Source organism: Rhinatrema bivittatum, chromosome 16, assembly GCF_901001135.1.
Source record: "Rhinatrema bivittatum chromosome 16, aRhiBiv1.1, whole genome shotgun sequence".
Taxonomy (NCBI): Eukaryota; Metazoa; Chordata; class Amphibia; order Gymnophiona; family Rhinatrematidae; genus Rhinatrema; species Rhinatrema bivittatum.
This window is the reverse complement of record NC_042630.1, coordinates 15,687,331-15,711,235: the sequence shown is the minus strand read 5'-3', so window position 1 is coordinate 15,711,235 and position 23,905 is coordinate 15,687,331. Positions and strand designations below refer to the sequence as shown.

The following is a 23,905-nucleotide window of genomic DNA, read 5'->3' as shown; positions in this document are numbered from 1 at the left end:
TAATGCTCTCTGGACCTGATATGCTTATTTCTGATATTGTTCAAATTGTTTTTTTTACTGTTGCGTAACTGCTAAGAAAATGTATAACATTCACATTGTTTTTTCTGTTACACAACTGCTAAGAAAAATGTATATTTTTGTAAACCGTTATGATGGTTCTACCGAATGACGGTATATAAAACTCAACAAATAAATAAATAAATAGATAAATAAATAAATTATGCCTGCTCCGGGGCAGGCTTTCATTTCTGAGAGTAAAAATGTGCTCGTCGGACACTCATTTATTTTTTTGCATCGGGGGTAATAGCTAACAGCGCTCATCAACATGAATTTACAGTGATGAGCATTATTAGCTTCGCGCAGGTTTGGACGCATGTTTCGGATGCGCTAATCCCCATATTGCATGAGGGGTTTTGGATGCGCGTCCAAAACACGCGTCCAAGCGCCTTTAAAGCTGTGCGCTTGGCCGAGCACACTATATTGCATCGGCCGGACTGTGCACTTCAAATGGGCACCAGCGGACTCACGGGTTCCCTTTGTCCCTCGGAAGCTTTGTTGAGGGATTTTTTGAGAAAGCTCTTGCTGCTTTGGGGTGGACGGGAGGGAGTGCTTAGTGGGGTGGTGGAGCTGCTGCTGCTGCTGCTTTGAGCAGGTGGATTTGGGGGCTACAAGGGTGAGGGGACTGCTTCGTGTTATTGCAGTCAGTAGCGCCGCACATGCGTTACCGCCATCAGTATTTAATACAGTATTTACCAAGCGCTTAACACACTTTACTAAATACCATGTCAACGTGGGTGCACTAACATGCGTTTTTAACATGCTTTAGTAAATAGGTCCCAGAGAGCAGGTTTAAGGGAATGTTAATTTGTAGCCCCCAGTAATCTGAGGCTTAGTAACCTACACACTACTCTACAATTCCCACATAACTGTATCAACCAGTGTATGTCAGTCCAGCATTGAGGCACCCACTACTGAGACACCCCCCCCCCCCACACACACACACACACACACACACTCACACACACACACACATACACACATACACACACACACACACACACAGAGTTCTGCCAATCTACCTCCCTCCTGCCCTGCAGCACTCCCTCCCTGCTATTCTAGTAAGGAGACACCTTTCCCCCACCCCAGCCCCCATACACAGAGCTCGGCCTGTGCACCTCACTCCTGCACTCTCAGATCTCTAATATAAAATAGAAAATCTCAAACTTCATTCTGTGAACTCAATAATCTTATTTTAATTGCACTTTGACTCTGCCTTCACTGTAGACCCAAGTAAAACATTTACATTATGAAACATAAGTTGGCAGTAGAAAAAAACAAGTTACCAACAAAAGCAAAAGAGTTTGATGCACAGGAATAGAAGAATAAATTGAAAAAAATATTTAAAAATAAACTGTAAAGTCATAAAATTAAGACACAAAAAAGAAGAAATATTTTCTCATTAAAATGTAGTATTGAGAGGTATTAGGTGTTTAGTATACAGGTAGATTGTGTGTTGGCACACCATATGGGTCATTGTTGGTGAATTGGGTTGTATAAATAAACAAAAAAATAGTGATCTCAAATGAGACAACATACAATACAGAACACTAAGAGAGTCTCTTAATACAATTTCAAGGATGATTGCATTAATGGTGTTAAACTTAATGGATTAAAAAGCCAGTTGATAGCTTACTATATTAGGCAGCAAGCGTATTACTTGCTTTCTTATCACCACCAATCATTAATGGCATAAAAAAAAATCCAAGTTTTCTCATTTCTTTTTAAGTATAACATAGATTGAGCTAGTCAACAACAAATTAAAAGTGTCCTATATGAAGAGCTTTGCAAGTATTTCAAAATACATTCAGTTCACAAAGTTCAAAAATGTTAATTTATCTCCCCAACACGAGGCCTCCATTTTGCTGTATATAGCTTCCTCAGGTGGATGCGTTAGAAGTAAAAACAATGAATGTATATGCTCACTTTTGTGTAAGTCTCTCAACTTTCACGTCAATATCTAAATATTGACTTAGATAAACGTCATATTAGTGAATATTGTTAATTTATCGTCTATGGTTCATGGCTGTTCAAAACGGCCAGCTTTCATAGTATCAAATTCTTCACCTCCGTATCAAAGTCATGCATCAATTAAATCCTCTTAAGCACTATAACTTTACATTCTCTGCAGCTCAATTCGGCCATTATGTATGTTTGTATGTACCTGAATGTAATCCACTTTGAAGTACAGAAAAAGCAGAATATAAATAAATGACTAAATTTGTTCATTAAAGATGGAAGTGCAGCATACATAAGTTAGACCCAGTTTAAGATCGATTGCCGATGCCCCTCAAAAGATCACCTTAAGTTAGATATTGCTTGAATCGAAAAGCAGGAGCTTAATTTCAACATAATTTGCAAGCAGTAATCTTGAGTGAGTCAATCTGAAGAAGGGATCTTGAAAGCTCGGGTGTTACATCACTTTTGAAGATCTACTAAAAGGTATCACAGGCTACAAAGGTTCCAATGTTCTCAGAGACCACTACGGCTACTTGAGCAGTGCTAACCATGTGATGCAGAGTGGCGGAGTGTGATGGATTCCTAGATGGTCTTTATCTTCTTGTTCTTCCTAGCTCCTTTCCCAAAGAGCTGTTGTCGAGTGTTCATGTCAGGTCTTAGTAATATGATGTAACACTTGGGGAAAAAAATGCAAACAAGAATACCTGCACTGGAAGAGATGATCCCAAAAACCTCCACAGCCACTGTGTACTTCCCCTGAGTGCTGAGATAGCCTGGGATGAAGGACAGCCAGACACTCAGGAACACGAGCATGCTAAACGTGATCCATTTGGCCTCATTGAAGCTGTCAGGCAACTTGCGTGCAAGGAAGGCCACCAGGAAACTGACGCATGCCAAGAGTCCCATGTATCCCAGCATGCACCAGAATGCAACATCTGAGCATTCATTGCACTGCCATATGATGATGCCAGTCTTCAGTTTCATGTTCTTCTCTGGGAAGGGAGGGCAGAGCAGAAGCCAGGTAGTACAGATGAAGACCTGAAGAAATGTGGAAGTAGAAACTAGCACAATGGTCACCCAGGGTCCCAGCCACCCTCTGAAGTTACTGTTAGGTTTGGTGGCATTGAAGGCGATGATCACCATAATGGTCTTGGCCAACACACAAGAGATACAGAGGACGAAGGTAATGCCAAATGCTGTTTGGCGGATCAAACAGGTTGTTGGATGAGGATCCCCAATGAAGAGCAAAGAACAGAGAAAACTCAGCACCAGCGTTCCCAGGAGAAGGAAAGATAGCGCTCGATTATTGGCTTTGGCAATGGGAGTATCTCGATACTTGATAAATGTACATAAAATTAATATAGTGATGATGGTCCATAAAACTACAATAGCAGCAAGAGTTGATCCCAGTGGCTCCTGATAGGATAGAAATTCTTTTCTCTTTGGGGTACACTTGCTTCTTCTCTGGTTTGGCCACTGGTCACTTGGACATGGCCAGCAAGTGTTGGAATCTAAGACAGAAAAAGAGACATTTTTGCAAAGGAAAATATTATTAGAAAGTGGTCCATAGAGGATCTTCAATTTTCTTCATCTGCCAGTTTTTTGTCCCTCAGGAGGACATAATTTATCACAGATGTAAACACTGAGAGGAATTCCCACTTAGAAAGGAAGGCAAATCTGTAACACAACTGAGGCAACTCAATAAGGATATAACTTTGTTTTACTTGGCCTCTTTGCCTCAGTGGTGGCCCAAGCCACAAGCAGCTGCCAGAGACCTCCATGGAGGCCTCAGAGGTCAATATAGTATAAGCAGGCAAGTGGAACAGTTATCCGGGTAAAGTTATCTGGATAACCTTGGTCAGATATTTTTTTCCAGTCACATAATCCCAGCTAAATTTCTCTGGGCAGCACTGAATATGAGTACTGCCCGGAAAAAGCAAAACCACACCTTGGAAAGGCCACATCACTGTTTCCTTTTATCCAGGTAACTTTTGTGTGGGGAAGAAGATGCCCAAAACAAAAATTAGCCTGGGAGCTGGAAGAAACATTCAAATCTTGGGTTTTGTCCTTCTAACTAAAACTTAGCTGGACCAAATCCTTTGAATATTGACCTCTCGGTGTCCATGGAGAGACTAGAGATGAATCTTGCTAGTGACTAATAGAGGAATTTCCTCCTTTACCTGTCACATTGGAAACCTCCCCCTCCGCACACAGGACGCAGTCGAAGCAGCAGAGGGGCCGTCCCTTCTGAGATGCCTTCCTGTACCCGGGGGGGCAACTCTCACTGCATACGGAGTGCGGGATCTGAGGAGGGGACAATTTGGAATGTATTTAGCATGCAGGGAGTCTTTTAGTGATACACTATCGATCTTGAATACTGTGTACAATTCTGGTCGCTGCATCTCAAAAAAGATATAGTTACGATGGAGAAGGTACAGAGAAGGGCAACCAAAATGATAAAGGGGATGGAACAGCTCCCCTATGAGGAAAGGATGAAGACATTAGGGCTGTTCAGCTTGGACAAGAGACGGCTGAGGGGGGATATGATAGAGGTCTTAAAGATCATGAGACGTCTTGAACAAGTAGATGTGAATTGGTTATTTATACTTTTGAATAATAGAAGGACTAGTGGGCATTCCATGAAGTTAAAAAGTAGCACATTTAAGATTAATCGGAGGAAATTCTTTTTCAATCAACGCACAATAAAGCTCTGGAATTTGTTGCCATAGGATGTGGTTAGTGCAGTTAGTATAGCTGGGTTCAAAATGGGTTTCGATAGGTTCTTGGAGGAGAAGTCCATTAATGGCTATTAATCAAGTTTACTTAGGGAATAGCCACTGCTATTAATTGCAGCAGTAGCATGGGATCTTCTTAGTGTTTGGGTAATTGCTATGTTTGCCCTCTGTTGGAAACAGGATGCTGGGCTTGATGGACCCTTGGTCTGACTGAGCATGGCAGTTTCTTATGTTCTTATGTTCTTATGAGTAAGGTAAGAAAGGCCTATCGAGATTTTCTGTATATTTTCTCTCTGTGTTTTTGCATGTTTTTGGTACCTTCTATCAGACCGGCAAAAAATGATCCAAACAGGATAATGTACTTGAGCATTTGAGACTGTGTAGGTGACATCTGAAGAATCATTCTGGGTAATCTCAGGGGCTCATGTGCATCATCTTTGCATAATGATTAAACATATTACACAACTGGTAAAGAATTTGGTTTTCTCCAGGACCTATAGATCTACTAATACTCTCTCTTGCAGTAATTCTATATTTTATTTTTGCTCTTAGAGAATGACATGATGGCCTATGTTTACTTTATGAAACTGTTGTGAAGAATTGCAGGGGAAAGAAATTTAGTCATACCATTGCATCCACTACTGCTCTACTTAGAGATGTAAGTAGCCTTCCCATTGGTCCATAAGCCCCAGGAATGTATGGACCTCCCACCCGGGTGCTCTATAAGTACATTTTTTCATTATGTACATCTTTTAGGGCTACGCAAGATTTCTCTGCTTTCTCCAGTTTCCCGTGAGATTCTACACTGCAAAATATAGGATGAACGCGAGCTGATGAGAACATTTCTGAAGGAACTCAGAAGATGGCTTGATATTGTTTAATTTTATGAAGACGGTGAAACTATCTTTTGTATATCATCACAGCCCTAGAAACATAGAAACATGACAGCAGAAAAAGACCGTATGGCCCATCCAGTCTGCCCATCCGTCCAATTAATTTAGCATTATAATTCTCATCACTTCCTTAGAGATCCCCTGTATTTATCCCATGCCCTAGTCATGGTTGAGTACTTCTGTGCGTTGGGTATTCCATTGAATGGCGCTGATGTTGACATACAACTCCTCTCCTTTGGGTGCTCTGGAGTCCATTTTTCCCACGTTCACATAGCTGATGGTGCCATCGGGTTGCAGGTGCCAGTTGACAATGTCATACATGGCGGGGGGGTTGCCGTCCCTATCAAAGTACATCTCTTCCCCCATTTTGTTCCTGAAATGCACCTTCTTCATATAATGCAGGAGCTGCAGGGACAAACAACAGAACTGTAACAAATAAAACTAGATGCCCCCATATAAATATATACAACACCACCATTAACCACAAATCATAGACAGGGAGGCAGCATAGACTAGCAGTAAGTGAGAGCCAATAGAACCCTTGGATATAAATTTAAATCTCTATCATATCTTTAGTGAATCACTTTATTTCTTTATGTCTTAGATTTTACCTGCAAACAGTCATCACAATATGAATAACATTGTTCCGATTGTTTTTTTTAAATTATCCTTGGAAGCACAGTGTGTTCGCAGTGCCCAAAATGTGCTGCCTGTCCATGTATTCCAGAGGTGACTGCATATGCATCGCTGATACATTGAATTTTAAAGTATGTTGAGATTTTTTTTCCAGATATAAAGGTTTATATACAACAGATTTACCATTAACGTACTATGAAATCGCTACCAATCACTTAGTTTGTATTTTAAGGCCCTTGCCAGCAATAGAAAAAATGCTTAATTAAAAGCTCCCCAGAAAACTACATTATCTTCATAAGTCCCTGCTGCAGACTGCCCAAGTTTGTGGCCGAATATAAAAAGGTTTGCTATGTTAATTTGTATTACATGTCTTCCCAAAATCCCGTGCTCTCATCTACAAAAAAAGTTCTAAATGAACCATTCTATTTTTATCAATTGTAATAAAATATATATAGAAGAACGAGGTAAGTTTCATATTACTGGTGCATGCCTCCACGGCCTTGCGTCCTTCTTGTGATATAATCATCAACTTGCCTCCTTCCTCCTTTTGTTCTTTTTATTTATTTTATAAATAATTTTAATGTGATATTAATCAAAAAATTTTTTTAAAAAACAATTGTGATCTCCACTATGCATGAAACAGGATAATCTAACTTATATTTTTTCGTATTGCTTTCAATTTCATTTAAATTTTTATTGAGTAGTTCAATTACGTTATCCCTGTGCTTGTGGAAGATTATGTCTCAATCTCCGTTTTGTCTATACGCCTTTCCTTTAAATTCCCCAAAAGGGTTTTGTGAACGCCATGGTCTTATATGTTAGACTGCCAATGTCCAAATAAAAACTCTTAGAGACTTATCTCCCGACACAGCTGCGTTTCGTTCTTTCTTCGTCAGGGGAGTATGTCCGTTCCTGTTGTCTATTCCATGGTTGATCCAAAATTCATAGCTTATTTGTTCCGGCTGTCCGTTCTCTCTCTCTGGCGCATAAGCTCTGAGTGGCGGCGTTGTTTTTTAGCGCTTCATCTGTGCTTTAAAAACTGGTCAGCAGATCTCACCTCGACCAATGGGGTTGGATACGTGTTACGTACTACGTCATCTTCACAAACGATTACTGATTGGTGGTCTCAAAATTAAAGAGCCGCTTGTCCCGAGTGAACATATGTCAGTGCCCCTTCCTTTTCAGATTAAACTCGCCCACTCCACTTCTTCGTTTAATCCTCGTGGTACCACTGTATTCAACCGAAAGATCCATTGTTGTTCAATGTAGTTCAATTTCCTCCTTTCGTCTCCGCCTGTGTTATTACTGTCAACTTTGTCAATGACTGTCCATCTTAATTGATCAAAGACATGATCGTATTCAATACAATGCTGCACCATAGGTGCTTCCACTGTTTTTGTGTTTAATTTCGATCTATGCTCGATCAATCGAGTTCTTATAACTCTTGATGTCCTGCCTACATAATTTTTAGGACAAGGACACTGAATCAAATAGATCACATTTTTTGATGTACAATCAGTGTCTCTATTTCTCATTATACAGTATCCTGTAATGGGATCCTTCCATTCATTGCCCTCAATGGTGGTTTTACACATGTCACATCGTTGACATGCCATGTGATTTCCTCTTGTAGTTTTCTCTTCAGTTTCTCTAATAATATCTGCGTGAACCACCATATCTTTAATGTTAGATCCCCTCGTTGTAGCTATTAGTGGAAATTCTTCAAATGCCTCGTGTACTGATAAAATAGGCCAATGTGTTCTTATGGAAGCTGTAATGGATGCCGTTGCTGTACTTTGAGGAATACAAAAAATACTTTGAGGATACAAAAGAATCTGTTCCACCTCTGAAGAATTTGAGAGACAAGCAGAATACTTGAAGAACAAATTTAAGGATAGAGGATATCCTAAAAAAATCATAAATAGAGCATACAAAAGAGCAAAATATGCTGATCGTAATCAATTGCTCCAATACCGAAACAAGAAGGAACAAGGTAGACTAACCTGTATTATTCCTCAAAGTACAGCAACGGCATCCATTACAGCTTCCATAAGAAGACATTGGCCTATTTTATCAGTACACGAGGCATTTGAAGAATTTCCACTAATAGCTACAACGAGGGGATCTAACATTAAAGATATGGTGGTTCACGCAGATATTATTAGAGAAACTGAAGAGAAAACTACAAGAGGAAATCACATGGCATGTCAACGATGTGACATGTGTAAAACCACCATTGAGGGCAATGAATGGAAGGATCCCGTTACAGGATACTGTATAATGAGAAATAGAGACACTGATTGTACATCAAAAAATGTGATCTATTTGATTCAGTGTCCTTGTCCTAAAAATTATGTAGGCAGGACATCAAGAGTTATAAGAACTTGATTGATCGAGCATAGATCGAAATTAAACACAAAAACAGTGGAAGCACCTATGGTGCAGCATTGTATTGAATACGATCATGTCTTTGATCAATTAAGATGGACAGTCATTGACAAAGTTGACAGTAATAACACAGGGGGAGACGAAAGGAGGAAATTGAACTACATTGAACAACAATGGATCTTTTGGTTGAATACAGTGGTACCACGAGGATTAAACGAAGAAGTGGAGTGGGCGAGTTTAATCTGAAAAGGATGGGGCACTGACATATGTTCACTCGGGACAAGCGGCTCTTTAATTTTGAGACCACCAATCAGTAATCGTTTGTGAAGATGACGTAGTACGTAACACGTATCCAACCCCATTGGTCGAGGTGAGATCTGCTGACCAGTTTTTAAAGCACAGATGAAGCGCTAAAAAACAACGCCGCCACTCGGAGCTTATGCGCCAGAGAGAGAGAACGAACAGCCGGAACAAATAAGCTATGAATTTTGGATCAACCATGGAATAGACAACAGGAACGGACATACTCCCCTGACGAAGAAAGAACGAAACGCAGCTGTGTCGGGAGATAAGTCTCTAACAGTTTTTATTTGGACATTGGCAGTCTAACATATAAGACCATGGCGTTCACAAAACCCTTTTGGGGAATTTAAAGGAAAGGCGTATAGACAAAACGGAGATTGAGACATAATCTTCCACAAGCATAGGGATAACGTAATTGAACTACTACTCAATAAAAATTTAAATGAAATTGAAAGCAATACGAAAAAATATAAGTTAGATTATCCTGTTTCATGCATAGTGGAGATCACAATTGTTTTTTAAAAAAATTTTTTGATTAATATCACATTAAAATTATTTATAAAATAAATAAAAAGAACAAAAGGAGGAAGGAGGCAAGTTGATGATTATATCACAAGAAGGACGCAAGGCCGTGGAGGTATGCACCAGTAATATGAAACTTACCTCGTTCTTCTATATATATTTTATTACAATTGATAAAAATAGAATGGTTCATTTAGAACTTTTTTTGTAGATGAGAGCATGGGATTTTGGGAAGACATATATTTATATTTCTCATCACATGCGGAGAAGGATACGGACAATTTGTATTACATGCCATTTGTTATATCTGGATCCAGGCTTGGTCATGATTCTGTTGAATTTCTCAGCATCTGCTTGATTATATGATATCTTTAAGCAATTAGCCAAAATATGCCACAAGTAAACCATCCCAGTGCTAAGTCGAATATTCAAGTTTCTTTCTATGGCCTGAAAAGAGAGACTAGGAACATGCATGTGTATTCTTTTAATATTCATCCAAAACAATTTTGCTTCTCACCTGCCATGGCTTGAAATGTTGAAAGTTGGCACAAGTGTTGTTGGCAAAGGGTCCCTTTCCTGGTACACAGGAGTTCGTGTCCTGGAGAGCATGTGCCACAGAGTAAACTGCGTTGTAGATGTTGAGGCTGATTCTCAAGTCGGTTTCATTGGAGTTAGGGCTCTTGAGGTTTTCTAGTTGCTCAGCTCCTGTACAGAATTCTCCAGATGAGTTGGCATCCAAGTTGACCAAAGTTTGGTTGATTTTTGAATTGGGCCATCGGCACCTAAAGGCCATCTCCCAGAACATTTTGACAAATATGTCATTAGGAGAGTTCAAAGGGTGAAGCTTGAGTAGGAACTCCTCGAACCCTGGAATCTTAGTTTCATGGATGGCAAACCCAATGGTACCACTCAACATGCTAGCAAGCTTGTTCGTGGAAACGCCAGGGGAGGTCGACCAAGCCTCACTCGCAAGCCACACTTTCCCAGTGATATTGTGCTTTGATAGTTCCTCCATTACCGGGGTACATGAAAGGATCAGCAGAAAAGACAAGGATAGCATTAGCAGATGTTCTCTTCACCGTGTCCACAATGTGGATGATTTTCCTGGCTGTAAGAACAATGGAGAAAGTTTCATGAAAAGCAATGCAGATGCCAAACTTCTGTAGCTTGCTTTTCAGCATCTGAGAGCCCAATTCACCATAGTCATTTTCGGAGGAAAGGAGCCCTACCCAGCTCCATTCAAAATGCGCCACCAACTGAGCTAATCCCCAAGCCTGGATGTCATCACTGGGGATGGTCCGGAAAAAGGATGGAAACTGGATCTTTTCACTCAGTAGGGGACTGGATGCAAAATAACTGACCTGGAACAGCAGATAATATAAGCACATTAGTTCTAGTGAGTAAGCTCAGATTTCTGTATCCTAATCACATGCATCTAGTATAATGTAATCTAGGGTCAGAAAGGCATAGCCAATCCCAAGTGTTCACTGCCCTCTGATAATTTTCTTAGCCTCATCATGTACTCCAGTGAGTTCAGCAGTACAATACTTTCCCTTTTATGAGACTGAACTTGGTATATCCATCATTAATCAAGAACGGTGTGTTTTCCTTTTTGTAGACAGCTGGATAGAATTTACAGAAACCAAATGGTTCTCCTTAGAGGAAGGCATTCATGAACATGCAAGAGTTCCCCATTTTTATAAGAAGAAAGTGGTTGTTTTATTTTTAGACCATCTTTCCAAAGAATGCGCAAGGTGGCTTACATTATTTTTAAAACTCAGATACAACAAGGCCCTGTCACAAAAAACTTACAGTCTATGTGGGTATCTAAGGCAATAAAAGCTAAAGCAACTTGTCCCAGGTCACAAGAAATGTTAGTGGGGAAAGTGGGATTATCCCTCCCGCAGAAAGTGTGGAGGATGATTTATTTATTTATTTATTTAACAATTTTTCTATACCGTCGTTTGGTGGGAATCTTTACAACGGTTCACATCAAGGCACATAAAATGAGGCTAACGTATCTTAAGTAACATAGGTGCCAATTTAGGGTCAGTACATAGTTTGTAAATGATATAAATTGGTAAGTGTACTGAGTCATTTCCGATTCACATTCTTACAGTTTAGGATACAAGATTACCTTTATCATTGTACTTTCATCCTTTTGCTGAGCTTTAAAAGAATGAAGCTTAGTCTGATTAAAATTACACACATTGATTATGGTTATGTGTTTGTTGTTCGAATGTTCGAATGATCTCGGTTAAAGCATCTAAAACAGGGTTAGTCTACTCCTAAGAGATATCCCATGATGTTTCATTTTGGGAAACGATGAACTCCTGTTAATTTAAATATAATAACACGAAGCAGTGGGGATGGAAGGTTTGGGAATGACATCACTGGCTGGAGGGGCCATTTGAGGGAGATGAGCAGTCCTGGATTATGTATAATCTAACAAAATCATCCAAAATCAGCATCTGTACTACCACAAGTTTAATAATTTTTAAGTCACTTAACTCTCCATTCATGGGTGATGTTTTGCAAGAAGACTACTGATCTGGAGCAGTATTTTACATCGATGGAAAAAGAGGCCTATGAGGCAGAGCTACTGTTCACTCATCCACTAACTTGTCACTGGTAAATTCATCAGGGATGGACTTAAAATGGAGGCGCCCACAGGTACTTGAGGTGGGGTTCCCCAGGTCCTCTAATTAACTGGAGAGTGGGGTGGGGGTGGGGTTTCCTCAGGAGTCATTGAAGTTGCAAGGAGACCTTCCCCACATGGGGAAGTCTTTTTAATTATGCTTTAAATCTGAGGGGGCCGTATTTTCCATTCAAACGTGGTCTGTCTTTGAAAGAGAACCCAGCCATGAAAGACAGAAGTCTCAATGGTGCAAGAGACTCATTTCAGAAAACAAAAAAGACTTTTAAAAAAAATTAAATAAATAAGCTTAGCTTCAAAGGAAATCAGGTGGAGTAGGCACTCTTTCGGCTAAGCCACTTTCAAGTAACCATAGAAGCAGTCAAACAAGACTCTAATGGTAGGGATGGGCCAAGGAGAATACATTCATTGATTTGATTTTCAAATGTACCAGTGGTGTTTTGGCCCCACTTTGATTGTTTCCCTTTAAAAATTAGCTACAAGGTCCATGAATACAAAAGTACCCCCATACTGTGCGCCAACATGGCCAAGTAAAGACTGATCCCCCTGTATCAAATATTTCAGTGTCAGTCTCACTAATAAATGATCCTCATGATATGTTTTGTTTCTCTACTCTGTACCTCATCCCTATTTAAGTCTTGTACCATTTTGCCTCTAATTGTAACCCGCTGATATCCAGACTGCTGAAACCTGCTGACCTACTCCACTACCAGATCACCCTCCTCCTCCCCCTGCACCTCCCCTCCCACCTGACTATCAAGGTACCAACTCCTCCTACCTGTTCCTACCATTCCTACCTGACCACGAAGGCATCAACATGGCTGCTTACCCAATCCCTCACATCCACCACCCTCACTCCAGACTACCTCCCCCCCCCCCTCCTTCCCCGCCATCCATCACCTCGCCGCAAATCCCTTATCCCCATCCTCACCTCACCCCTGACTCAGTTCCTCGGTCTCACCACCCTCTCCATTATACTTATGAATGCACAATCCATATCTAAAAAGACACTAATCCTCAACGACATACTAGCAGACTGCACTCCAGACATTTGTGCAGTCACTGAAACATGGCTCAAAGAATCAGATACCGTCCTCATAAACCAACTCCCATCCTCCCTCTATGACATCTTCCCCATCCACCGACCTAAAAAAAAGAGGAGGAGGACTCCTCCTAGCAGCCAAGAAACAACTTAACCTTAAACCCATCAGCATAGCAGCCCCGCCTAAACTTGAAATAGGTCTCTTTAATGCAGCTACCCTGCAAATATGTCTAGTATATGCCCCCCCTACCGTCCTTGAGTCCAACCCATCCCCCCTAATTGAATTCATTATAGAATGGATAAAAACAGATACCCCTTCCATCATCCTTGGAGATTTTAATCTCCATGTTGACTCACTCCCCCCTACTGCATCATGCGAAACGTTCATTCAATCGCTCCTTGCCATAGGCTTCCAACAAATTATAGCATCTCCAACTCATAAAGCTGGTCACACGTTGGACCTAATGTTTATTAACTCCAGCTTCCAGACCTCCAACTCATCCACCTGCACCCCGGTGCCTTGGTCCGACCACTACCTTATTGAAAGCAGACTCGCCATGAAGAAACCCCTCCCAACTAACTATCCTGCTCACACCACCATCATATCCAGAAAAACCTGCCCCAGCGACAAATTAACTGACGCACTAGCTTCTTCCCTACCAAGACTTATCTTATCAGACCCAGATACAGCCTTAGCATCCTGGCATAGCCTCACAGAAGACATTGCCAACAAACTATGCCCAATCACCGAACGTATCATAAATACCGCAGTGAAACCCTCTAAGCCATGGTACACCCAAGAGTTAAAAACCCTTAAATGCAATCTCAGACAAAAAGAGAGAAAATGGCGCAAGGACCCAACCCCCCAACTATCCTCCAGCTACAAAACAGCCCTTCATATATATAGACTGTCCACCCTTAAACATAAGCGAGACTTCTATGGAAAAAAAATCCATGACTATAATTTCAACCCTAAAGCTCTTTTCTCCTATGTCGCTAGCCTTACCACCCCTATCCCTCCTACCATTCCAGACTCTGAGGCTGCGGCTAAAACTGAAGAACTCGCCAACTACTTCCAAAGCAAAATCGCCAACCTGCTCTCCAGATTTTCCCCCACCAACCCCTCTCCCCCCACTAACCCACCGTCAATCCCCTCCCCATCCCAACCTTCAATGACCACAATTGACCTCACCTCCTCTAAAGAAATTACAGGCCTTTTGCGAAAACTTAAGCCAGCCTCTCACCCCAGCGACACCATCCCCACCAAAGCCCTAATAACCATCCCCAACAGCATATCCAACACCATAGCAGATATTATCAACTGCTCCACCACCCATGGGGTAGTCCCAGATTCCCTCAAACACGCTGTTGTCAAACCCCTCCTTAAGAAACCCTCCCTAGATCCGAAAGACCCTTCCAACTTCCGCCCCATTTCCAACCTCCCTTTTATCTCCAAACTTATGGAAAAGGTGGTCAATTCACAACTCATGGACTACCTAGAAAATCATGATATCCTCCATGTTTCCCAATTTGGATTCAGAAAACACTTTAATACCGAATCCTTACTGCTCTCCCTCTCTGACTATCTTCTCAGAGGACTGGGACAAGGTCACAGTTACCTCCTCGCCCTTCTCGATATCTCAGCGGCCTTCGACACCATCAGCCACCACCACCTCCTGACACGGCTAGAAAGCATCGGCATCTCAGGAATAGCTCTAGCCTGGTTCAAATCCTATCTCTCTAACAGAAAGTTCTCTGTTAAAATCGGAAACAACCTATCTGCCGCATACCCCCTACAACAAGGAGTCCCGCAAGGTTCATCACTTTCATCTACCCTCTTCAATATCTACCTCATCCCTCTCTGCCATCTCCTTTCCGACCTTAAACTCAAATTCTATCTTTATGCTGATGATGTACAGATCATCATTCCCATTCACAACTCTATATCTGACGCCCTGGAGCACTGGGAAAAGTGCCTTGCAGCCATCAACGCACTCCTCTCCAACCTTCAGCTTGCACTCAACACGAACAAAACGGAACTCCTCTACATCTCCTCACATCCCCCCGACCTCCCACCTAACGACCCTAAACTTAACCTCCTCACAGCCCAACCGTCCATTAGGGACCTCGGAGTCCTTCTTGATCCTAATCTTAGCATGAAACCTCACATCAATTCCATCCTTAAAGTGGGCTTCTTCAAGCTCAATGTACTAAAGAAACTCAGACCCCTGCTCTACACCCATGACCTCCGTACAGTGATTCAAGCCACTCTCACCTCCAAACTAGATTACTGTAATGCTCTCCTATTAGGGCTCCCATTGTCCTCAATAAAACCCCTTCAACTACTACAAAATGCTACCGCAAGACTCATTACTAACGCACGCAAACACGACCATATTACCCCCATCCTTAAGGACTTACATTGGCTCCCCATCCTGTCCCGTATACATTACAAAACATTGACCATAATACACAAGTCCATCCACACCCACAACTCCAACTGGCTCGACCTACCTTTCACTGCCCCCCTGTCCACCCGAGCCACCAGATCTACCAACAAAGGCACCCTACATGTCCAATCCCTGAAAATGGCTCATCTCTCCACTACCCGCGACCGTGCTATCTCTATTGCCGGTCCGGCTCTTTGGAACTCCCTACCTGACCACATGCGCATTGAACCCTGTGCAATCAAATTCAAAAAGAAATTAAAAACACTCCTGTTCAACCATGCCTACCCAGAATAACCCTTCTCCATCTCCCCTCACAGTTCCCCCTTCAGGGGTCTGCCCTCTCCTTATATTAAGGAGACTATCATTGTAAATTATAAACTGTATTCTCTGGTTATGACTTTCTTGTTTTTTAACTATCTTTCCTACTGCCTATTTATTTTATCCCCTGCCCAGTTACTGTCTCCCTGTTGAAATGTATTTTCCAAACTTTCAGTTATTATGTGAACCGGTATGATGTACCCACTAATGCCGGTATATAAAAGTTTCTAAATAAATAAAAATGTGAAGCTAATTACCTTCATCTTTCTTCTTGCAGAGTTTTCCTTTCAAAGTTCAGTCCAATCGGGGGGGAGGGGAGGGGAGCAGCTGCAAAGTATTCATGATAAGGTTCAAGATGAAATCCCCACACGTGTTTTGCTTTTCCTCCCCCAGCACCGACACCTCCCCAAAAAAGTGTGCATGCTGTGACACTGCACCACCCATGCTTGTACCTTCATGGGTGATTTTCAATCTCAGGAATTTACCCGGTGTAAATGGTGTGCAACTGCTCAGTTGGATGGCCATAAAAATTTAAGTTTTAAAAAAAAAAAAGGAAAAATGCATAGGCTGTATAGTACTCTGGGGCAAAATAAGGATGAGACACCTTGGGTAGAAGCCTTTAAAACATACATCGATTTGATATGGTTTTGACTTCTGAAAATGTTGACAGGTATAGGGACTCCTGAGAGGCAAAACACATTCAGATCATCTCTGGCACCTGTGGAAGAAGTGACAGGCAAACGCCTCTCTTACATGTAAAGTTAGAATGTACCTGGGGGTATCTGTATAGCCCCAGCAGTCTGGCTGTGGCAATGGACCGGGTGGAGCCTGAATCGGCAACGAAGGCTGCCAGCGAGGGTTGGCTCTGGCACTGGTAGTTAGCGATGGGCTTGGCCTGGCCCGTCAGCATCCGCATGGTGCCCTTCAGTATCCTCACCAAGGACAGGCAGGTGTCGTAAACCAAAAACCCCAGGGTGAGATTCGGGAAGAAGTTTTGATCTCGATTAATTTCACTGATGGTGAAGGCCATGGCCTGAGCCCACTGATAAGACCTAGAAGTGAATCTGAAGAAACAGCAGATTAATAAATCCATCTATCCATTCATCTATCTGGTGTACCTCTCTGATTAAGTATCTGTCTGTCTATATATTCTATGTCTGTTTGCTTATCTACAGTGCCTACTTACAGTATCGTTCTCAACAGTATCAATCCATCTATCAATTTATTCTACTTTTTCTCTCCCACATTCTCTCCTCCTGTAAATGAAATATTAATGTGTCCTGATTTATCTCAGTAACACAAAGAAAAGTCCCTGATCTCTGTAAGAAGCAAAAAGGTTTTACGTGTTGCATAGGATAGGTTCCGGGGGCTTGGTGAAGACCATTTCAGGGTCCCTCCAGTTGTAGTTAATTGGAAATGTCCCTCCGATGATGATATCTCCATCTGATCTGGAAACAACCTCTTCCAGACTCTTCAGCGTGCAGCCTTGGGCATCAACTGGGCATAAGCGAGCGGGCAGCACCAGGAAAACCAGCAGTGTGGGCAGCATCCCTCCTGAGGTCTACCTGATAGGTAGGAAGCTGTGAATGTTTGAGGGGGAAGAAGACACATGGGACCAATGAATACAAAATGGATGGGTCCAGTGAGGGGATGGGAAGGTTCATTACAATTATATCTCACGTCAATTAATGGCCCGGCGAGCAGAAGCTAACCAAGGTTTCGCTTCCGTACAACATTCTAAAGTGTCTAAAAGATCTGTGAGTTTGTGAAGGAAAAAGATCTCTGTCATTCTTCTCTTCTCTGTCTGTCCTTCCTGTCTTCCCTTTCTTTCCATTCCCCTCTGCCTCTCTGCCTTGCTTTTTCTCTTTTTCAATTAATCTGTCTCTCACTCTGTCACTTGTTTTTCTCTATCTGTCCCTCCTCTCATTTTCTCTCTGGCCTTCTTTCTCTCTGTCTCTTTGTCTGCCACTCCCTCTGTCCATTCTCTCTTCTCCTTCTTTTCTTTTTCTGTCCTCTCTCTGTCCATCCTTTCTTCTTTTTCTGCCTTTCTTTTCTCTTCCCCTCCTCTCTCGGTATCTCTGATTAGGGTTCAAGATACTTTCTTGGTCTGACAATCTATATATTTTACCAAAGTAAGAGATTAAATGGTTAATTTTCAAAGGATTTGGGTGATTAACTTAGGGGGGTTTGGTGACTAAATGGGCCCCTTTGAAAATTGACTAGGGATGAGCACCTAAATTTAGGAATCTTATGTAGGCATTGAGCCATTTATTGAAAATGTACCTTGCTCAGGTTAAAAGAAAAGAAGAAAGTATTCTCTGTCTTTTCCCCTTCTTCTCACCCTGTCTTTCTGTCCCTCCTCATTTGTCACTTTCGCTGTCCATATCTCTTTCTGTCCCTCTCTCAGACCTGGGATAAGGCTCTTTTCCTCTCTGTGCCTCAGTTCTACCCAGCACCAAATGGGTTCATAAATTCCCTTTTCTGTAGTTTGTAATTTTGAATTTAAAAAAAAAAATGTGTTCTTATAATCCACTTCGGGACAGTTTTCCAAAGACTTAGGTTGCCTTTTCCACTGTTAATAAAAATAAAGTTAACCCTCCTAAATCAGCTATAGCTTGGAAAAGTGGATGTTTGGCTGCTTGTGGGTACACGTGTACTTTCCTAATTAGTCCATATAGAAAACAGGCATGGGGGGAAGGGGGATAAAGGAAGGGTGCATTTTGGAGACAAATTTGCAGATGTTGTATTTAACTTTTAATTTCCCCCAAAAAAGAAGTCCACATGTCATAGGCGTGCCGCTCACCTCTTCTTTGTTTGAAACGTGTTAAGCAAGCATATGGTGCTCTGAGCTGCGTGACATGGGCACGGGTACCTTGTGTTTGAAAATCAGCCAAGTCCATGGGTGTGGGAGAAGAGCATAGGCAAGCACCTACCTTGGCCTCTTGGAAGTTTACCCTCTTGCGTATGCCCATGGCGACACACGCGCCTGAAAATTGTCAGGCAAAGAAAAGGTTCATGAACCTGAATCCTATAAATACCAGAAATAGCACTGTTCCTTCTCTTGCTTCTAGTGGTGGAGGCATAAAAATTGCCGTTGAGAGCTGTCGGCTTACTCCCAGAGACGGTTGCTAGCATTTGTCCAAGGCAATGCAACGTTAGGCTGCCATATGCATGAGCAACGCTAAATAAATGATCATTAAGCGTTCTTACTGTTCTAAGAAGACAGTTAGTTTCCAAAGCCACCGTCTTCCATAAGCAAAACAGAGTTTCACCACTTCCGAAATTCAGTCTAGAGCAAGCAAATTATTGTGGTTGCCATGTTTGGTCCATTTGAATATGCAGAACTAAGGGTCAACAAATGAGCTACAGATGAGATATTTTTATTGGGGTGACTGCATCTGGGACGAGTGCAACGCAAGCCAAACTGGAAACTCTTTTCTTTCTCCCTCTGCTTAACTCTCATGCTTTCCCCTCTTCCTTGCTGTTTCTTCTTTCCTCGTTAGGATCAGTCTCTGTCATCGATCTCTTTCTCTGCTTCGCTTTGCTTCTCTCTTGCCTCTCACTCTAACTACCTCTGCCTCTCCCCTTGCTTTTTCTCTGTTCTGGGAATGATCTATCTGCTCCCTTTCTATCTTTCTGCCTCCTTTCTTTTTCTGAACGATCTCTGCCTTTCTGCCCACCTGTCTCTTTCTCTGTATATATTTTTCCCTCTGGCTCTCTTTTCCTATTAATAATCCATACATGTAAGGCAGTGAATGATGACATAGACTTAATTGGCATCTCAGAGACATGGTGGAAGGAGGATAACCAATGGGACAGTGCTATACCGGGGTACAAATTATATCGCAATGATAGAGAGGAGCACCCGGGAGGCGGTGTGGCGCTTTATGTCCGGGACGGCATCGAGTCCAGCAGGTTAAGCATCCTGCATGAGGCTAAATGCAAAATTGAATCTTTATGGGTAGAAATCCATTGTGTGTCGGGGAAGACTATAGTGATAGGAGTTTACTACCGTCCACCTGGTCAAGATGGTGAGACGGACAGTGAAATGCTAAGAGAAATTTGGGAAGCTAACCAAATTGGTAGTGCGGTAATAATGGGAGACTTCAATTACCAAAATCAACGGAAGCCAACCTTGCACATAAGCAAGTACTCACATAAACATGGTGCAGGATAAAGTATATAGTTCCATTGAAACTTCAAATATATTTTTATTGTAACGTCAATCATTCAAAGTTCATTTGATTGAGGCAACTCCATTCCGGGTAATCAAACGAAACAACAATTAAAGTCCCCCGACACGGTCCGTGTTTCGGGTAAGCTGCATCAGGAGGGACCACGGCGAATGTTTAATCTATAATAAAATAACATTCATCACGAACGGAACAATACAGGCTGCTGATAAGAAATTGTGCAATGTAAATGCATACCTTCAGTGTTGACAGCAGGAGCGCGATGTCTTGTAATAGTGACAGCCATTTAAAGGAAAAAAGGGCGCGAAAGAGGAAATCCCTCTCGCGAGATGCTGAAAGCGGTAGGTACACAGTGACACACATGCAGAATTAATGACTCATTAATAGAATAAATACCATTCTATTTCCTTGTTTAAACCTTTAGGTGAAACTGTGTCTAAAGTGAAGATCCAGCGCTGTTCTCTCCGACCGAGTATCCCGGCAAAGTCACCCCCCCGACGAGGGGGCGCGACTACCTCCAGGACTAGGAAGGAGAGAGCAGCAACGGAGTGACCCGCCTGGAGCCAGTGTGAGACCAAAGGCTCATCGCTTCTAGAGGATCTAATATTGCAACAGTGCTCAATGATCCTTGTCTTAACCATTCGTGAAGTTTTACCCACATACAACAGGGGGCAAGGGCACTTAACCACATATACCACCCCTCTAGTAGTGCAATCAGTTTTGGAAAACAGTTTAAACACACGTCCAGTCTGAGGGTGTACAAATTCTGTAAACAATTCCGTGTGCTGGCACATGGTGCAGTGGCCACAGGGAGAATGTTGACCTCTCACATCTAATCGCATTTCACTGGGGTGGCTCGCTGTATGTACCAGCCGGTCCCGTACATTGGTCCCTCTTTTGAAGGTGAACCGGAGTGATCCATGCATAAGGTCATTCAAGGAAAGAGCTGCCCAATGTCTTTTTATCATATTGGCTACATACAGCGAGCCACCCCAGTGAAATGCGATTAGATGTGAGAGGTCAACATTCTCCCTGTGGCCACTGCACCATGTGCCAGCACACGGAATTGTTTACAGAATTTGTACACCCTCAGACTGGACGTGTGTTTAAACTGTTTTCCAAAACTGATTGCACTACTAGAGGGGTGGTATATGTGGTTAAGTGCCCTTGCCCCCTGTTGTATGTGGGTAAAACTTCACGAATGGTTAAGACAAGGATCATTGAGCACTGTTGCAATATTAGATCCTCTAGAAGCGATGAGCCTTTGGTCTCACACTGGCTCCAGGCGGGTCACTCCGTTGCTGCTCTCTCCTTCCTAGTCCTGGAGGTAGTCGCGCCCCCTCGTCGGGGGGGTGACTTTGCCGGGATACTCGGTCGGAGAGAACAGCGCTGGATCTTCACTTTAGACACAGTTTCACCTAAAGGTTTAAACAAGGAAATAGAATGGTATTTATTCTATTAATGAGTCATTAATTCTGCATGTGTGTCACTGTGTACCTACCGCTTTCAGCATCTCGCGAGAGGGATTTCCTCTTTCGCGCCCTTTTTTCCTTTAAATGGCTGTCACTATTACAAGACATCGCGCTCCTGCTGTCAACACTGAAGGTATGCATTTACATTGCACAATTTCTTATCAGCAGCCTGTATTGTTCCGTTCGTGATGTATGTTATTTTATTATAGATTAAACATTCGCCGTGGTCCCTCCTGATGCAGCTTACCCGAAACACGGACCGTGTCGGGGGACTTTAATTGTTGTTTCGTTTGATTACCCGGAATGGAGTTGCCTCAATCAAATGAACTTTGAATGATTGACGTTACAATAAAAATATATTTGAAGTTTCAATGGAACTATATACTTTATCCTGCACCATGTTTATGTGAGACTTCAATTACCCCAATATTGACTGGGTAAATGTATCATCGGGACACGCTAGAGAGATAACGTTCCTGGATGGAATAAATTATAGCTTTATGGAGTAATTGGTTCAGGAACTGAAGAGAGAGGGAGCAATTTTAGATCTAATTCTCAGTGGAGCACAGGACTTGGGAACAGAGATTATGGTGGTGGGGCCACTTGGCAATAGTGATCATAATATGATCAAATTTGAATTAATGACTGGAAGAGGAACAGTATGCCAATCCACGGCTCTAGTGCTAAACTTTCAAAAGGGAAACTTTGATAAAATGAGAATAATTGTTAGAAAAAAACTGAAAGGAGCAGCTACAAAAGTAAAAAATGTGCAAGAGGTGTGGTCATTGTTAAAAAATACCATCCTAGAAGCACAGTCCAGATCTATTCCACACATTAAGAAAGGTGGAAAGAAGGCAAAACGATTACCGGCATGGTTAAAGGAGGAGGTGAAAGAAGCTATTTTAGCCAAAAGATCTTCATTCAAAAATTGGAAGAAGTTGACTTAGAAAATAAGTTGACTTAGAGAATAGCCACTGCTATTACTAGCAATGGTAACATGGAATAGAATTAGTTTTTGGGTACTTGCCAGGTTCTTATGGCCTGGATTGGCCACTGTTGGAAACAGGATGCTGGGCTTGATGGACCCTTGGTCTGACTCAGTATGGCATGTTCTTATGTTCTTATGTTCTTATATTTTTATCTCTCACTCTATTGCTCTCAATCTGTCCATATCGCTCTCTCTCTTTTCTGTGTGCTTTTTGGTTCTTTCTCTGACTCTCCATTTCTCTCTCATTCTCAGTTCCCTCTGAATCACTTCCTCTCTTTTCTCTGAGCAATCTCTTCCTTGCTCTCTCTCTGTTTTTTTATCTCTCTCTCCAGTTCTCCCTCAGCTTCTAAACCTTTCTTTTTTCTCTGCAAGATCCTGCACTCTTTCATATTTACCTATCACACTCCTCCTCTGTTTGCTCCACCTGAGCTCTATCATTCTTTCTCTGGCCCAATCCCCCAGTTAGTGCTGCACGGGCAACCTCTGTGGTAATCTAGAGTTTTTATTCTATGCAGATGTCTTCCATCATGCCCCACCATTACAGTCTATTTATTTTTAAACATTTGCATTTTTCTAAGTTAGTCTTAAAGTGGATTACAAAGTTATGGCACAGTGCAAAAACTTAAAAAGTGAAGGAGCTGTGCCCTGAGAGAGTGTGTCCACTCCCCGCCCCCGTTCAATGTATTTTCTACCTGCTGTTACAATGTAAACCGATATGATGTGTATTTTAATGTCGGTATAGAAAACTGTTAAATAAAGAAAGAAAGAAAGAAAGAAACAGTGCAGCGTTAGCATTTTTCCAGTCCCAAGAAACCCAATGCATGCAGCTTCTGATGGGATGGCCTTCACAGTCAGAGATTACCTGTGGTCTTCAAGGTGTCCCTCTGCTATGTCCAGGGCTCTATCCCTTCCTGGCGACTTCCCTCTCCCAACTCAAGGACCTGAAGCGATATGGTTATTGTGTGTCTGCCTCTGACCTACCTCTGCTTTTATACATTTCCTGCCTCGTCTGACAGCAAACGCCCTCCGGAGACCACTATGTTATGATGGCGTCTCATGGCATCTGCATGATCAGATCATGTGGGGATTTTTATGTACAGCATACTTATCTATGCACACGTTTATAATTTGGTAGAATGCTCTCGCTGTCCTATTTTTAGCTCCCTGGATGTTGTGATGAACTGGGGAGGGCACTTGGGAGCAACTTGTGAAATTATTTTGTCATAACAGAGATCTTTTTACTAAAAAAAAAGCTGTCGAGACCCCGCTCAAGACATTGGTAACTCATTGCTG

General features: G+C 42.1%; 1 protein-coding gene across 1 annotated transcript; it reads right to left on the bottom strand.

Moving 5' to 3' along the window:
- Positions 1-2,598: 2,598 nt before the first annotated feature.
- Positions 2,599-17,508, bottom strand: LOC115077415 (extracellular calcium-sensing receptor-like). The gene is given in 7 exon segments (XM_029579704.1): positions 2,599-3,527; positions 4,197-4,320; positions 5,822-6,049; positions 10,011-10,524; positions 10,526-10,854; positions 16,732-17,023; positions 17,303-17,508. Coding segments are annotated over 7 exon segments (2,622 nt in total).
- Positions 17,509-23,905: the final 6,397 nt, after the last annotated feature.